The 18,220-nt window shown below is 48.5% G+C and overlaps 1 protein-coding gene across 4 annotated transcripts in view; it reads left to right on the top strand.

The window, feature by feature from the left end:
• The first annotated feature begins 366 nt into the window (after window positions 1-366).
• Window positions 367-18,220, top strand: part of WHRN (whirlin) — an 88,528-nt gene continuing 70,674 nt past the window's right edge. For all 4 annotated transcript variants that reach the window (XM_022578938.2, XM_022578937.2, XM_022578936.2 and 1 more), the window contains exon 1: window positions 367-1,875. In XM_022578938.2, coding sequence (XP_022434646.1) covers window positions 1,255-1,875 — 621 coding nt within the window. In that variant the 5' untranslated portion in view covers window positions 367-1,254. The remainder of the gene's footprint in view (window positions 1,876-18,220) is intronic.

Genomic DNA, 18,220 nt, shown 5'->3' with positions numbered 1-18,220 from the left:
AAAAGGAACCGCGAGCTTTCAAGGTGAAAATTGAGCCTGAAGCATTTAGTATTTTAGGGTCAAAAAGTTGGTTATTCCCCGCCCCCCGCCCCCAGTTGTGAATTAGCTAGTTGGCTAGCTGCACCAAAGCGATCCTGACGAACAGGCTTCGATCGCGGAAAACCACAGTTTTTGAGGTCCAGCCCCCCGGCCCGCGGCTGGAGAAGTGGCGGGACTCGCATTATCCTCCCACCCCTACCCCCACTTTCACCCCTTTCTTCCCTGGGGTTGGACTGTTTCACCCCGTCTCCAGGCAACCGCCAGGCGCGAAGCCGGACGTCATTTCCTGAAGAGCCCGCGGGGGGGAGGGGGCGGGAGAGGGGGAGGGGCAAGGGGGCGGGGCCAAGACTGGGCTGGCGAGAGCGACGGCGTCGGAACTCGCTGGAAGATCGGCCCCGGGCTGCTCAACAGTTCTCAAAGTCTCGGCTCGCGGCCGCGCGGCTCCGTCTGCGCGCGGGGGTTCGGGGGGCGCAGGGGTCCCCGGGCTGCTGCCTCTCAGGGCTGCCCCGGCCATGCCCCGCACCCCCTGCCGGACGCCCGTGCGGCTCCATCAGCTGCGATTCGGGGGGCTCTGGGACTAGAGCGCCCCCCACCCCAACTTATGACTTTGGGGTCCCCCAGCCCGAGAGGAACGGGCGGCCCGGCTGGGGGAGCCCCGGGCGTGGTGTGACGGGGCGGTCAGCTTTGCTGGGCACCCCCCCACCCCACTGCAGCCACCCGTCGTCTCTGTGCCCTCCAGAATGTAGCTGCTCTCTCCGCGTCCCCCCAGATCCAGCCGCAGTAGCCGCGACCTCAGGGCTCCATCCGCCAACTCCTTGTCCCTTGGAACCCCGCCGCCGTCTCCGCCTTGCCCGGACTTCAGCCGCTGTCTCCGCGTCCTCTGGACTCCAGCCTCCGTCTCTGCGCCCCGAGGACTCCAGTTTCGCGACCCCCTCCGTCTTCGCGCGCCCGGGACTCTAGCACTGGTCTGCGCGATACCCCCAGCATTCAGGCACTGTTTCCGTGCCCACCCCCCGCCCCGCCCAAGCCCAGACTCCGGCAGCCGTCTCTGCGTCTCCCCGGATCCAGCCCCTGTCTCGGCGTCCCCCCAGCTCCCAAACCCAGACTCCGGCTGCGATCTCCGCGCTCCCGGGGATCCAGCTGTCGCGCCAGTGCCAGCGAGCGCAGCGGCTGCCCCACCGCGCGCCCCGAGTCCGCCCGGCCCTCGGCGGGGAGATGAACGCGCAGCTGGACGGCCTGTCGGTGAGCTCGTCCTCCACCGGCTCGCTGGGCTCCGCGGCCGGGGCGGGCGGCGGCGGCGGGGGCGCGGGGCTGCGACTGCTGTCTGCCAACGTGCGCCAGCTGCACCAGGCGCTGACGGCGCTGCTGAGCGAGGCGGAGCGGGAGCAGTTCACGCACTGTCTGAACGCCTACCACGCGCGCCGCAACGTCTTCGACCTGGTGCGCACCCTGCGCGTGCTGCTGGACAGCCCGGTCAAGCGGCGTCTGCTGCCCATGCTGCGGCTGGTCATCCCGCGCTCTGACCAGCTGCTCTTCGACCAATACACTGCCGAGGGTCTCTACCTGCCCGCCACCTCCTCCTACAGGCAACCCACCTGGGGCGGCCCCGACGGCGCGGGGCCCGGGGAGGTGCGCCTAGTGAGCCTGCGGCGCGCCAAGGCCCACGAGGGCTTGGGCTTCAGCATCCGCGGGGGCTCGGAGCATGGCGTGGGCATCTATGTGTCGCTGGTGGAGCCAGGCTCTCTGGCCGAGAAGGAAGGGCTGCAAGTCGGGGACCAGATTCTGCGTGTCAACGACAAATCCCTGGCCCGGGTGACCCACGCTGAGGCCGTCAAGGTAGGGCTCTGGTTTGGGGGTGAGTACGGGACAGAGTGGCGAAGCTCCTCATATTGGCATTAAGTCCATGCTGTGTGTCCTTAGGCAAATCGCTTGACCTTTCTGGGTCCCCTTTTTCTTAAAAGTATTTCTTTAAAACAGGAACATCTAGTTTTTTGAGCAAATAGTTGCCAGACACTTGGGGTATAGTGATGGGCAAAACGGATGTGGACCCTGCCTTCATGGGGCCTAAAGGCTAGTGCGTGGGAGACAGGCATTATCAAATACTTAGGCAAATGTGTGATTACAAAGTGCGAAAGAGGCTATGGGTTCTTATGAGCATTGAAAGAGATAAGGTCTCTGCTTGGCATATAGTCAGTTATCAGTGGGTGACCTCCCCTTCTGCTGTTGTTATTCTCATTATTCTCTAGGCTTTTGCCCCTGAAAGAAAGTTTTGTTAGCTTCAGAGTGGTCCAGGGAGGCTGGTCTGGTGACCCACAGAGTTCTGGCCTGACCCTGCTGTTTATTGAACCAGGCCATGTATCTTGGGACACGTCACTTGCCCCCTCATAACCTCTGGTTCTCACTTGGACTGTAAGTGTCTCTAACCTTGTTGGGAAGGAGGCATCTGCCTGAATGTCAAAAATCAATCCCCCACCCCCCTGAGAGTAGTTGTACTTTTTGTGTCTGTTAATTGAGAAAAATAATCTCCTGACAACTAGCTCTTAGGGATTTAATCATGCTGTTTAAAGGAATGTACATGTTTGCTGATCTCGTGCCCAGGGCTATTGCAGATCAACTGGAGTATGAGGTGGAGAGCGTTTGGTTTATGTGTGGATTCAGGGATCCCTTGCAGGGGTACACACACACACACCACCACCACCACCACCTTTGTGTGCAAGATGTGAAGGGTTCTGGGGAAAAGGAACAGTGACACAGTCTGCTTCTGCAGGGAAAATGCTTCCCAGGGGATTGGGGCTGCCTGTGACCCAGCTTCTCACCACCCCACCACTCGCCCCTGCCTCAGGTCCCCTCTATGCAGGTGTTTTGGACTCCAGCGGAGGGCCTGCAGGCTGCCGGGGAACGCTTAGGCAGCAGAGGTCCCCAGGCTACTTCCTGTGTCTGTTAATGACCTGTGGCCAGGTGCATCTTGAACCCACTTCCTGACTGTTCACCTGGGGCATGACCATCCTCTGACCTTGGCTTCCCTCATTTGCTTCCTGATCTGTCTGCCCCTCAGGGAGGCCCCTGAGGATTTTAGAAACTTCTTCACTGCTTCTGAAAAAAGACGGATGAGTTTATATTGTTCAGGGGTGCAGCGGACAAAGCTCCTTGTGGGTTTCCGGGCATCCTCCTCTCTGTCTCCTCCCCCCAGCCAATCTCTTCCTGTTATCTGACATTCCACCTATTTATAAAGAAATAGTACATTAGCCTTTGACCCTAAAAGGTCTGGACTTCCCAGATGATCCATTTATACTTGAAAGATACTTGATCCACATGGTCATTTATAAACGTGGATTCAATTTTCGTGGCAGTTTAAAAGGACTCGGGTAGCTTAATCATCACAAGGTGATAGACTTGGGAAAGGCCTCAGGTAACCTGGACTTTCAAAACACTGAGTCTCCCTTCAGTTCCCAGCCAGACTCTGCGGCACCTCTAAGGCTGGAGCTGCTCAGTTGTGAGTTTCCGTTTGGCCCTCCCCCATCTCGTTGATGGCGCTCTGCATCTTCTCCCTGAACGTCCCTCGGCTACACCAAGGTGCTGCTACCCGGTGACTCAGAACAGCACCAGGCCTTCGCTCCTATGTTTACTCCTGTTGCTTCCAGAGTCAGACCTGAACTCTCTTGGAACAGCTTTTGAAGCTGCCGAACTGCCCTTGCTGGGGGGGGCGGGGGGGCGGGGCGGGGGCGGGGTGGTGTTGATAGGAGAGAACTGCCCTTGGATGGGTGAGAGCCAGTGCGATCCCGGCGGCTCCTTACCCCTGTCACTTTTCCTGAGCAGGCTGAGGGAACACTTGCCTCTCGGGTGACCCTCTTCCTTCCGGCCAATGCCAGACACATAACCAGCCTGGAACACACCCCTTTGGACCCTCCAGAAGCAACAGGCAAAAGAGTGCTGCTTTGTGTCACCTTAACTCCGGGGAGAAAGGGGGATGGACTTTCCATGGATGGAATTTAAAACGGAGGAGGCGGAACCTCATCTCTGAGGCCTCAGGAGGGCCTGGGCTTGCAGGATGGGCGGGAGTTTCAGGGACAGTTTAGAACACTTGCGCTGTTGACACATTTCCACAAAATTAAAGGTGTTAAGTCCCTTAACTGAAAGCCCAAAGAGGCCCCAGCTTCTCTACGAGATACAAACTGCCCTTAACCGGGATTTCTGCACTTCCAGCCCCTCTTTATAAGCTACGGTGCAGGGATTTTAACTTCAGATTTTATTCAAATGGCACCAGTGTTTCTGCTCCTGTCCTTCTTCTGTTCCAGGATATCACGTTGCGTTTAGTAGGAGACGTGTTTTCTTTTTTCTTCTTCAATTTTATTTGTTTATTTCATTTGTTTATTTTTTGCTTCCTCCCACAGTTTTATTGAAGTATAGCTGGCAAGTAAAAATTGTATGTATTTAAGGTATACAATGGGATATTTGATACACCTTTACATCGCAAAATGATTACTGCAACTAAGCTAATTCACATATCGATCACTTCACAGTTACTTTATTTTCATGATAAGAACACTTAAGATGTGCTCGCTTAGCAAATTTTAAGAATAGAGTTCACAATTATTAACTGTAGTCACTGTGCTGTGCATTAGATCCTTAGAACCTACTCATCTTATAACTGGAATTTTTACCAATATCTCCCCTTTCCCCCACCCCCAAACCCTGGCAACCACTGTGCTACTCTCTACTTTCATGAGGTCAACGTTTTTAGATTCCACTTATAAGTGAGATCATACAGTATTTGTCCTTCTGTGTCTGGCTTATTTTGCTTAGTATAATGTCCTCCAGGTTCATCTGTGTTGTCACAAACGGCAAGATTTCCTTTTTTAAATGGCAGAATAATATTCCATTGTATATAAATATGTGACACCTTTACCTTCTCCCTTCATCTGTCAGTAGACACTTAGGTTGTTTCCATGTTTTGGGTATTGAGGAGATATGTTTTCAATCTTGAAATCTTTATTTTTCCTCTGCAGGTAGAAAGTGGGGAAAGATCCTCTGAGCTTCTCAAAGGAGAGATTAATTGTGTGTGTGTGTGTGTGTGTATAAAGAAAATTAAATTTTAGGAATCAAATTCCTTAAGAGTTGATGAATCAGAGAGAGTCACCTCCTCTCAGTGAACAGAGGAGATTGAGTATACAAGGATTCTTCCACTTCTCTTCTGACAAATCAAGTATGCATTGTTAGGGCAAGTTCAGTGAGGATTTTATCCTCTACTGATGGGGCTCCCATCCGTCTCTTGAAGCCTGTTTGCTAAATCAGCAGGGACAGGTGCGGATAAGGCAAGCCATTTACTATTTGCATTATGTTGAAACGTTTGATTTTTGAAAAGTCTATCTTGAACGAACAGGAGCCAAGCTAATAATAATAAAAAAGTAGATCTTTCAAAGATTTTCAGCCAAAAATGCTTGATAAATTGGCCGAGAAGTCCACAGGCCAGGGATGTTGGACTCTGCTGCACATTTGTTGTGTGACCTTGGGCCAGTCACTGACTCTCTACGGGTCCTAGGGTGGATGAGCCAGGGCTGCCCAAGGTCCCTTCCAGTTCAGACAGTCTGTGATTTGCTCAGTATGTACTACACAGAGGCGTTTAGAATGTCTAATCCGGTGTTTTCTTGTTCTTTTGGAATTGATTTCGTTTATCACAGAGTAAAGAAAGTTGGCTAACGATTGGGAGACAAGAATCTTGGCACTCTTGGGTAGCCTCCTACCAAATCAAGAAATTGATGGCTTATACACTGTGCTGACGAGCACTTGACTGCTGTCCCTCAACCCAAGAACACTAACCCTTGTGCCATTCCAGAGTAACTGAGAAAACGACAACAGGACTGCAGCATGCCCAGCACCACCCTGGGAGCATTCAAAATCAAATTCACTTTCTGAGTGAATTTGCTTTCTGAGTCCCTGATTCTTCCGGTAGCAGAATGCGGGGTATCCACGTGCCGCCGGGATGTGCGTGTATGGATGCGTGTGTTTCATCTCGATAAAAATTAAACGGCTTCATTACAGTCTCTGAATCCTCCCAGGTACATCCAAGGAGCATATTAGAATTTGAAACGTTCCAGAAGTTTAAAACAGTGGCTGGCCCTTTCATTTAATTAGAGTTATCACACCCTCCTTTCCTTTGCATAATAACCCCGGGAAGAATCTGTCTGTATTAATATAAGTTATTGTATTTGGTCTGGCACATTCTAAATGACACATTTGTCATCTTCCCATTGTACATGGTTGGCTGAAGCCATTACAAATTATTACCACTTCCAACTTTGTGTCTGAAACACAGCTCCTCCTCCCCTGTCTCATTCCTGTCTTCCAATTTGGAAACCATGGGTAATGTGTTCGTGGGGACACACAGGCTTTCCTCTGGCTCCACACTCATTCTTGGGTCCTCTGAGTCCTGCCAGCAATGACATGTTGAAAGCTCACTATTAATAAAACCATTATTGAATAGATGTTTGGTTGCTGGGCCCAGAGCATGATGCAGTACCTTGAGAGGGTGCATTTCTTTAATTTAGTCTTGTGTATTTATCTGGCTCAAGCAGATCCTCAAGGTTTTAGAAAATGATGGTGCCTTTCAACTGGTTATTTACGGTTCAAATCAAAGAAGCATTTTCTAGGGTGGAAGAGAATGCCTTTATTTGTTTTTTTCAGGATTGATATTTTTATAGTAGAAGATTCCTGCCTCCTGACTTTAAACTGGACGGGAAAGAGGTGTAGAATCACTCCAGCGCTAGCTTCTTGTTTTTCCCCCTCCCCCTCCCGACAAACCCAGTTGTTTATTACCTGCCGTAGACTCATCATTTAGATGGAGCTACAAAGATAAGTAGGATCCTTTAACCCCCGACCAATTGGATTTTGTGCGCGGTGCTGCTTCCCACCTCCGCCTTTCTTTAGCCACAAGACACCCAGTCTGTATGCACCTGTCAAGTGCACGCAGCCCCTTGCCTGCCTGTCGGCTCGTGCTTGCCGCACATGTGCATTTCCTCCTGAGTCATAATCTCGCCCCCCGCCCCCCTTCAAAGGGCTTTGCACTAAAGCAGGCGTTCCTGGGGATTAGGCTCCAACTGGCTTTCCAGCAAGGTTCTTTGATGACCTGGAAGGGCAGTGTTTGGTCTCCACGGCCTAGGGACCCCGGACTAGTGCCCAGCAAGGACCAGAGAATCTGATTAGAAGGAATGACATTTCATGGCTAGAGGTAGCTGCAGGCTGCAATACAAATCTTTCAAAGCCGATTCTATTTCTTCCTTTTTTCTTTTTCTTTAAAAACCCCCAAGCAAGAATCTGATGTTAATGTTGAGCTGACACAGACTTCTAATTGTGCCCCAGGGCGGGGGCCGCCTTTTCAAGATTCCTGTGCTGCAGACTTTTCCATTGTACTTTTACAGCAGGCCAGGTGGAAAGGGTGCAAAGAGCAAGAATCAGCCCCTCCATTTGCTTCCCATGCACTCGGGCATCAGCTGCAGGAGGCAGCGCCATGGGGTCGGTGCACTTGTGTCTTAACCTTGCTTTCCGGAACACTACTGGGAAGAGAGGAGGCTGACTTCGTGTGTGTCTACTGTATGCTGGGTGCTTTCTCCTCTCCAGGGAAGGCAGGGAGGTCAGGAGGGTTGTGCCCAAGGAGGTGAAATTGACTAGCCCAGGGTTACCTTTGGGATTAGGAGTTAAGTAGCCCTTTTGCCTTACCTCCCCGCCTGGAACCCAGCCCCAGGGTTAGGTACCTGTCCTGCTGGAAGGCAGGCAGACGGCACATTTTGTGCCTGACATTCAGGGGGCCTTTTAAAAACTATCCAAAGGCTTCATTTTACCAAGTGGGGAGTCTGCTGCTTACATGTGGAGAGAAAGTGGCATCTTTTAGTCCAGCCTGTCATCAGGCAGAGCCATTTGTCCGCTGGTGCTCTACACAGCACTTACCACACCCAGGCCTGTGGCTGGTACTCGGAAATCAGAGATGACCAGCATACAGCCCGTGCCCTCAGGGAGTCACGAGGGGGGACTTGGATCCATCCATGGCCACAGGTCACCAAGTGTTGTTGTTTTTTGTTTTCTTAAATTTATTTATTTATTTATTTATTTATGGCTGCATTGGGTCTTCGGTGCTGCGCGTGGGCTTTCTCTAGTTGCAGCGAGTGGGGGCTACTCTTCGTTGCGGTGCCCGGGCTTCTCATTGCAGTGGCTTCTCGTGTTGCATAGCACGGGCTCTAGGCGCGCGAGGTTCAGTAGTTGTGGTGCACGGGCTCAGTAGTTGTGGCTCGCAGGCTTAGTTGCTCCGCGGCATATGGGATCTTCCTGGACCAGGGATTGAACCCGCGTCCCCTGCGTTGGCAGGCGGATTCCCAACCACTGCGCCACCAGAGAGGTCCCACCAAGTGTTTTAAGTGCCGTGACATCTGCATGCATCTGCATCCCTGCCACCCTCTCCAAAGCAGCATCGCCCCCACCCCCAACTCCTCCATCCTTGTACCCTGCTTTAATTTCCTTCAGCACACTTGTCACTACCAGAAGGACATTTTACTGTTTATCATCTGCCTTCCCCACTTCGAGTAAGCTCCATGAGAGCTGAAATTTGACCTGCATTACTCACCGAAACACCCCCAGCACCTCCACAGTGCCTGGCTCACAGTAGGTGTTTTAATAAATAAATATTTGCTGAACGAATGGAATGATCTTACTCCCAATACAATGCTGGTGACTTCAGGATTCCTTGGTTCTTGAGTGTGATTGCTTAAGAAAGTCTGTGGGTTGCAGTGTACTGGGTGCTGGATAGAAAAATCAAGGAAAGCCATAGGCTCTACTGTGTGCTGTACCAGGAAGCTACTTGTGTGGCTGTGGGCAGATCACGTGACATCTCTGAACCTCAGCTTCAGAACTGTGAAATGGGCAGAGCTACCTCCCACTTGCCTCCTTCCCGGGATGGCTGTAGGGATCAAATGTGTTAATAGGTATGAAAACCTACTGAATAGGAAACCCTCTAATACCATTTAAGTGAAAGACCTTAAAAAAAAGTGTGGTCTGTGAGGGTGGGCAATAGCTTTTTTCTTTTTTTTCAATAAATTTATTTAGGGCTTCCCTGGTGGCGCAGTGGTTGGGAGTCCGCCTGCCGATGCAGGGGACACGGGTTCGTGCCCTGGTCCGGGAGGATCCCACGTGCTGTGGAGCGGCTGGGCCTGTGAGCCGTGGCTGCTGAGCCTGCGCGTCTGGAGCCTGTGCTCCGCGGCGGGAGGGGCTGCAGCAGTGAGAGGCCCGCATACCACAAAAAAAAATAATAATAATTTTTAAAACATTAAAAAAAAATTTATTTACTTTTTATTTTTGGCTGCATTGGGTCTTTGTTCCTGCACGCGGGATTTCTCTAGTTGTGGTGAGTGGGGGCTGCTCTTCGTTGTGGTGCACAGGCTTCTGTTGTGGAGCACAGGCTCTAGGCGCACGGGCTTCAGTAGTTGTGGCACGTGGGCTCAGTAGTTGTGGCTCGCGGGCTCTGGAGCACAGGCTCAGTACTTGTGGCGCACGGGCTTAGTTGCTCCGCGGCATGTGGGAGCTTCCTGGACCAGGGCTCGAACCCGTGTCCCCTGCACTGGCAGGCAGATTCCTAACCACTGCGCCACCAGGGAAGCCCTGGGCAATAGCTTTTTCCAACGTCTGCAGCCCAAATTGACCCTAAGAGACCCCTTCAGTTATTTCATTTGTCACTTTGCTTTTAATTTAAAAATCACATTCCCAGAAGCCTGTGTCTGAGATTCCAAAATAGAATCATTTATGCATTCTGCAGCAATCAATGAACCAATTTCGGGTGAGATGTATCTTCTGGCTTTTTATTATTAAAAAAAAAAGAAGAAGCACTTCAGGTTTCAAGAAACCTCAGCATTTCAGGTGAAGGGCAAGTTCCTACTAATCACGTGTATGTTTCAAAGCTGCTCTATCTGAGAATGCATAAGTGGTTTTTTTTCTTCTTTTCCAGTCCCAGCCCCTTTGCCTCTTCCCCCTCTGAGAATTTGTGTTCCTTGTTCTGAATTGGCTGTGGTACTGCTTCAGCTGGCAGCCAGTTTCATAGTTACTTTTCCCTTCTACCTGAGTTTTCATAGTATCAGCATCCTCTCAACTTTGAATGCAAAGCAAATAGAGCAGAGCCTCCCATAAACAAGTCCCAGGCTGTCCTCTTTACAGTACTTTTAAGCTGCAGGCTACAGGGAAGAACATAGTAAAGTGACATCAAAAGTATGCTTCCAGACACCCAGGTGTTGGGGCCTTAAATTAAAAGTGGTGATTCACAAATTAACAAGCCCCCCACCCCCAGACAAGTCTTAACCACTCTGAGGTTTGGGAAGCACATGTTTCTTTTGGATTCCACCCCTTCCCCCCACCCCACCCCCATGTATATCCACATAAAGACTTGATCAGAAAGGTAGATCGAGCCTGTCCCCATCCTTAGCTGTTTTGGAGCACAATTCCAGATGTGCAAGGTCAGCTGATATATTGGAAAATCAAGGGAAGGGAGGTCTGTACCCAAGAGGTAACTTTTGGAGATGGACCTGGGTTCATGTGACAGTGTACTTGGCGGGGACCTTGAGCAACTCCCTTTGCCTCTCTGTGACTCAGACTCGCACACTGGTGAGCCTGGTTCCCTGTCCTTACAAATAGGTCACTGACGCCGTTGCACATCAAAAGTTTGAGAAATAAGGATGTAGAGGTCCCACTGAAAGGATTGAAACGAAAAATGCTATCGACTGAATTTGCTTGGCTTTGAAAGTTTTCCGTTGTGCCTGTTGAAAAACAAAGAAAAATTCATTTGGAAGAAAACTCTGGAACTTGGGGCTTTCGTGATCCATTGTAGATGTTTGAATTGCACAGTCATTTACAAAATGTAATCCGTATTCCCACATAGACAGAGTTTCTTTAAAAATGTAATTGCTCCTATCTGGATGTTGGCATCTGCATTTTCATTTTACAGCAGTAATCAAGCCCAGGGATTGAGTGGAATTGTATGCCCCGACCTCCCTTAAAAATGTTGGGAGGCAAGATAGATGCATGGCCCAGAGGCCAGCGTGTGACAGCCTTGTCCCCCGATCAGCTGCATGCCCAACCTTGTTCCCCCGCATCCTTCCCTGTTGGGTGCCCCAGGGGTCCTGACGAGGAGGCCGAGGAGTTAGCTGTTTCCAGAACCCATTTAAGCGATTAATGCAGGTGAAAGTGGTGATTTGACAACACGGGCATCCACACCTTAAAAAATAAAACCTGTAATTTACTTGAACCACTTCTGCAGTGGTGTTCTAGGCTTCATTAAGAGGTTTCTGATTAAGAAAAAAGAATAGAAAAGTGGTCCAGCTATCAGAAGTTAACCTCCCATGTAGGTAGGGAAGCTCCGCCCAGAAGTCCTTGGGGAGGGGCTTTCCTTCTGCCATTTCCATCCTCCTGGCCCCGGATGGAGGGTGTGGTGTCCTCTGGTGTGTCTGGGCCCAGCATGACCTTTATGCTTTTCTTCATCTCTCTTCCGCCTCCCTCTTCTTTCTTCTTTGGGTTCCCCAAACCTCTCCCAGATTTTCCCCAACTCTCCTGAACCCTCTCCCGCTTCCAAGAGTCCTTCCAAATCCTGAGATTTTTAAGTCTGCTGGGCAGGTCAGGATGTTCAGATAGCCCACAGATTCCTTCCCCTCTTCCCCCAAATGTCTGTCTCTTCACCCATCTCCTAGCAGTGTGGTCTCTGAACAGGATCTGTCCTCCCTTTAGTTTATTTATTTATTTTTATGTATAATTTCAGCTCTTCTCTAGTATTAACAACAACTTTATTTGCCCTGGCTCATCTCTGACCCTCTGATGGCACCTCTCCACTCACCTGCAAATCGTGGACATTTCCCAAGTTAGTAACTTGACCTGCCCCTCTTCTCCATGGTCCCCGTTGGGGGTTGCACCAGCGCTGGCGGGGTTAGACTCTCTGGGACTGACCTCTCCCCAGCGGGTCTCGGTGAGGTCTCACTCCTCCCCCGCCATCGCCACTGCCGAACCTCAGAGGCCTCCTTGCTGTCTCCCGTCTTGCTCACCTGCCGCCCAGTCCATTCTGCACCCTGGAAGCAGGGTTAACTTTCTAAACTTGGGTCTGGTCCAGCCATGCCCTGCCTAGTGCCTCGCACCGGAGCTGGGAGCCCATGGGGCAGAGGCCGAGCTCCTCACCCTGATGTTCGGGCTGCCCATGATCCGATCCCTTTTTACCCACAGACAGTCCTTTTCTCGGCTGTTCCCAAGTGCAGTTCACAGTTGGCCAGACAAGCAACACGCACCCTCCTCTGAAACAAGGCTTTGTTTCTCTTTACCCGTTGACATCCATGGCCCCAGGGCATCCTCCCAGCAGTCCTGCCGCCCACATGCAGCTGCCCCATCTGCGAGAAACCTTCCCTTCTCCCCTCCCCTGCCTCTGGGTAGTGGCCTCCTTCACTCAGTTGTGACACAGGGTATATACTTCCTAGTGTTTTCTTGTGTTGCTCTGTGGACAGTAATAACCTTTGTATATATAAATTCACTTAAACATCACAACAGCCCTGTCAGGTAGGTACCACGTTTATTTGCTTCATTTTGCAAAACTACAAAGAATTTGTCACTTGCCTGTTGTCACAACGATGGAAAGTGGCAGAGTCAGGATTTAAACCCAGATTTTGTTGACTTGAGGGAATGTATCCATCACCCCAGCACCAGAAAGAGGCAACATCCTTCTGTTCTTGAACCTGGGCTCTAGAGCCAGACGCACACTCATAAATATGGCCACATGGAGGGTATTCTGTGTGCCACCAGGAACTCTGCTCGGGCTTCACACACCGACTCTTCACACAGCCCCCGGGGAGAGGAAACTGAGCATCTGGGAGAGGAAGTGACCTGCACACAGATGGGAGGTCGCAGGACCTGATTTGAACCCAGGTCTTTCTGCCTCCAAAACATTGCTCTTGGCCACTGCTCTCGACAGCTTCTGAGAAGCGGGGTGTAAGCCACGGTGCTGGCCAGACCTGGGGTTTAGTAAATGTATACTTCTTCCCCAATTTTTTCCATTTGGCAGGAAAAGCCATGAGGAACCAAACAACCCAGGCCACAGCCGCCCTGCCCCTTCCTGGGAAAGCTCTATGCATGTCATTGACTAAACCTTAGGGCACTCCTTGCCTCCTTTCCTTGTCCCCCTCTCTTATCTCTCTCACCATGCCCTGACCTTGGTCAGGATTTTATTTTGTGCAGTCTGTGGAAATTCCCTAACTAGATAACTGTGACCTCAACTCAACCCCCATTAGGATAAACCTGTAGCTTACGAAATCATCTCACTGGATGGTGGAGACTTGAATCTGTCTTGCTGTCTGCTATCTGGGCAGGATGAGGACAGAGTCTCCTCGGCCTTGTGTAAAAGACTGGTGGCCATTGCAGACTGGGTAAATCAAAGACCGTTTTATTCAGTTCATAGGAAACATGAGGAGTAGAGGAGTCTGTTTGGGCTTTTAAAAATAAAATGTGTGTGTGTGTGTGTGTGTGTGTGTGTGTTAATGACCTAAGAGATACGGCGTCAATTTAGAAAACTTAGAAACCCCAGAAAGACACAAAGGAAAAAAACCCCCAGATCTTGATAATCTCCTCTACCCAGAAATTGTCACTGTGGACAATTTGATTCCTGTCTGTTCAGTTCCCTGTGTGCCTATGTGTGTGAATTTGCGCTGGGAACCCTCTATAAAACTGCCACTCTGAACATAGTCATGGATCCTGCCTCTTTCACCAGACAATGTATATCAGGACTGTTTTCCCACCTTGATAAATGTTTCTCGAAAATGATTTTTAGTGATTGCATAATATAACATAGCAACGGGGTTCATGGTTTATTTAACTAATTTCTTCTTGTTGGACTGTTTTCTTAAAAAAACAGTATCCATATTTCTGCTTTAAACATCCTTGCACATTAATCTTTAAGCACATCTCTAATAATTCTTTGGACTGTCTCTCTAGAGGTGGCATTGGCTCAGGGGATAGGCAGATTTTTAAGGCTTGGGTAGATGTTGCCAAAGTGCTCTTGGGAAAGAGTTTGTTTTTATTACAGTCCCTTCTCCCAACATTAGCAGTGTATAAGACGCCTCATTTTTCCCCAGCCTTGCCAACACTGGATATTATATTTCTTTTCCATTTTTGCCAATCTGATCAACAAAATGTATCCTACTCTGATTTGCATAATTTAAATAGTGAAGTTGAACTGCTTTGCATGTTTATTGTTTGTATAGCTGTATATACATATATATGGTGTACAGAATATATCATATATTATATACATATATAGATATATAATACATATATTATATAAAACATTTATTTGGTGTATAACTTTTTGATGTTCTTTGCCCATTGAATCACAAGAATTTGACATCTCCATGTCGTCAGATCTATTAGCCTTTTTCTTTATCATATCTCCTGGGTAGATTGTTAGGAGGTGGTTGATTCATCCACCTTGAATTCAGATTCTTCAGTCTAAGGGTGAATTAAATTGGAAGCCCATCCCCGTGTTAACTGAAAATGCACAGAAAGTGATGATGGACAGGAATGTGGAGAGTCAGCAAGGAGAATACTCCCCATCCATGTATCCACTCGTGCACTGAGAAAATGATACTGATATAAACTGATTTTCCCGATGGATGGATGCGCTATGGACATTAATTCTAGACAGCAAAGCAGTCCATTGCAAACCCATCGAGGCACATCTGGTGATTATATTTATGACTCCTAGAATCTTGTTAGTTCCTCCTTAAAGGAAAAAAGAAAAGAAAAAAGAGACAAAATTTAAAAGAACATTTGTAAAGTAATTTACTTAAATTATAAGAGACTAAAAGCCAGGCTTAGTGGATAATTGAAGAATTGCATTAAAAAGGAATCAATATCTTTCTGGAATGGCTCTGTCCTCATCTTGTGAATTGTTTTGCAAAGGGAGGGTCACTCTGTCACTGTCGTGTAAATTTCTCATGACAGTATCACCAAGGACAACATTTTTTTCCCTCTCTTTGATCCTTCATGTTTTTTCTTTTCGCACAACCTTAGCTCACTAAGACATTTAGGGGCAAAGATACTGGAGAGCAGGGGTTTTGAAATTTCAGGTCCCCGTTCCAGCCTCTGGGATCCTGACATTCCCAGCACTGGAGCAAAAGTTTCCTTCTGCATCTTCACACTGAGCCTTTGGAGAAGGCCAAACTCATAAAGAAAAGAGAATGAGGGGGATGCACAGTTGATTTTTGAAAATCTACTTATTAAGTTCCCAATTAAAGGCAAGTTTAAACATCATTAAGAAACTGAAAAGGAGAAAAGATGCAGATATTCGCACCCTCCTTAACTAGTCATCACTTCTCTGCCATCTCCCCTGGCCTTTATCTCCATGTATTCACATTTCCTCAGTGGTTTAATTACCTTTCTCCTTTCATTTTTGCTTCATATGTCTGTGAAAAATATCTCTGCTTCCAACTGCGTATAGAAGATGTCTAATCCTTGAGATGTCCTTTAGCATTCATTCATCCACTTGACAGTTGTTTTACTGAGCACCTTCTATGTGACTGGTGTGATTTAACACCCTCTTTAAACTCTACATATCCCATGTACTTATTTGTTAATATATTTGTAATTAATATTACTTCCTACTTCAAAAATAACTGAGTGACTTAACCTAAAAAGCATATCGTGAAAGAGGCACGTGAGAGAGGGATCAGAAACCATGTTGAAAAGTGTATTGTGTGTGTGTGTGTGTGTGTGTGCGTGCATACTCACACATGTGTTCACGCACACAGGCATGTGTGAGGTGGTGCCTTTATAGGAATGATATTTCATATTCAAATGGAATTTTGAGCTTCCTAGCAACCAAGGCAAAAAGAGAAATTAATACATGTTTTTTAGATTCTATAGAGAACTCATTGGTACTTCAGGAGAGGTAAAATTCCTCATTGGCAGTCAATTTCAAGAGGAAGGAGGTCAATTTCAGGAGGAAGGCAATTTCAATTGCATTTTTCATTGTCTCTCATTTTATGTGGAATCACCCACAATCTCCTATCTTTCATATTTATTGATACATCTGTGACCAAACCAGAAGAATTTCCTGTCTTCTCTGTCTATTGAGAAAGATGAGGATAAAATAATCACTTATATAAGTGAGTATGCTGAGATATGTACTTTCAGGAACAGGGAGCAGCACGTGCAAATAGCTTGGAGCACTTGATACTATAAGGAAGGCTAGGTGGCAGGGCAGGAGATAAAGCTGGCCGGGCAGCAAGGCCAGCTCTGCAGGCCTGAGAGGCACTGGGAGAGTTTGGAGCAGGGCAGGGAATGGTCCACTTGCATTTTAAAAGGGTGTCCGGACACCCTGCAGAGACTAATTTTGAAGGCTGAGAGAGGAGGCTGTAAAGCTGTTGCAGTTAGTGGTCCCTGTAAGAGGTAATAATTAACACAGACAAAAATGTGGTGCAGAGGAAGGAGCTCTGAAGACAGAGTGTTAATTAGGGCTTTACTTTCTCTTGACATTAAAATATGACACAGGGGCAGAGTCCACACACCAATTTCTGTCCTTCCTCAAAGTGGGGCTAATGGGGAGGGTCTTCCCAGTGCCTATGGCTGCACCTGGGACCAGCCCAGGGTTCAAGAGTACAAGGCCTCTCATTTATTTACAGCCTGTAAGTCCACGCTCCCTTTTCAGATCCTCTCCTTGTCCATCTTGGGAGGCCAAGACGTAGGATTGCCCTTGTGTTATTTGAACCTTCTTGAACTACTGGTAAGAGATGCATGAGTTTGGAGAAGCCAAGATTCAAGTCCAAGCCCAGCCTCTTATCCTCTCTGTGACCTTACATAAGACACTTCAGCACCCAGATGTTCTTTCTTCATATGTGCAGTGGAAAGAATAAAACGCGTGGTCATTGCACTAATTTTGCTGTTGTCAATAATATTAACCACCATTTGCTGGGTACCTGCTATATGCCATGCCCAGTGCAAGATGCTTTGTGTACATTATCTTGTCTGTCCTCATAGGGTAGCTCCATAAGGGTAGGCATTAGTAGCCCCATTTAACAGGTGAGAAAGCTGAGGCTTGGAGGGCTTAAGGAACTTGCCTGAACTCTCATAGCTAGGAAGACATGGAACTATGTCTGGGAATGGTTTTCTAGTGAGTATACCTTTTACTTAAAAACTCTCGAGGGGTCCTCCCCCTCAGCCACCTTTTTATTTTGATGCTTTATAATACTTTGGTCCCCAGAAGGGATTGGAAGATAGAGCCAAGATTTGCCTAAACGGGGAGATTTCTGCAGCCTGTGGAAGAAGGCATGAAAGAGGATGGATCCCTGCGCCACAGTGAGCTCTGCTTCGGGAAAAGATCGCTGCACAGCCCTCACCTAGTCCCGTCCACAGCGCCCATAGGTGGGGGGCATTCAGGCCTCCTATAGGTCCAGGTTTCACAGTGCTTCCCCCTGCAGGTAGTTATAGGAACTACACAGAGAGGGACAGGGTTGCATATGATAAAAAGACAGCCCACTGCCTCTGGGATTCCTCTTTTCTCTGGTGTAGAGAATTAGATGCACGTGTGCTCCAAGATGCACGTAAAAGTGTGTTATCGCAGATTGCTCGTGCTGGCAAAGTGAGAAGCAACATAAATGCCCAGCAATAGGGGAGTGGGAATTCAGTGGTTGTGCATCTCTGCCAGGGAATGCCATGTAGTGTTGGAAGAGGTGATCTTTTGAGGAAAGAGCTTCAAAATATATTTTTTAGCTGGAAAAAAAAAAGATATCAATGAAATCTTAAGTATGAGTCAACCTGTGTAAACCTCAGACAACAATAGTTTTGTGTGTGAACATCCACGTGTTTGTAAAATGCACACAAGAAGTCGAGAAGGACAGACACCAGAATGTAGCTGTGTGTGATTACCATGGATGGTGAATTGAGACTTCTACTCTGGGTTCTCTATAATAATAACACCTAACCCGTCTGTACCTCTTACCTATCTTCCAGGCACTAAACACTTTATGTATATTAACTAATTTAATCCTCACCACTGCCCTGTGAGATAATACTACCATTATCCCATCTTATGCCTGGGAAACCGGGGTACAGACTGGCTAAGTAACTTGCCTGGGGTTGCCATCGGCGGGTAGCAGAGCCGGGATGGGAATCCTTGCAGCCCTGC

The sequence above is a fragment of the Delphinapterus leucas genome, chromosome 6 (assembly GCF_059928025.1).
Source record: "Delphinapterus leucas isolate spDelLeu-1000000601 "Yukka" chromosome 6, BTC_Dleu_Yukka2, whole genome shotgun sequence".
Classification (NCBI taxonomy): domain Eukaryota; kingdom Metazoa; phylum Chordata; class Mammalia; order Artiodactyla; family Monodontidae; genus Delphinapterus; species Delphinapterus leucas.
This window is presented reverse-complemented; position numbering and strand designations above follow the sequence as displayed.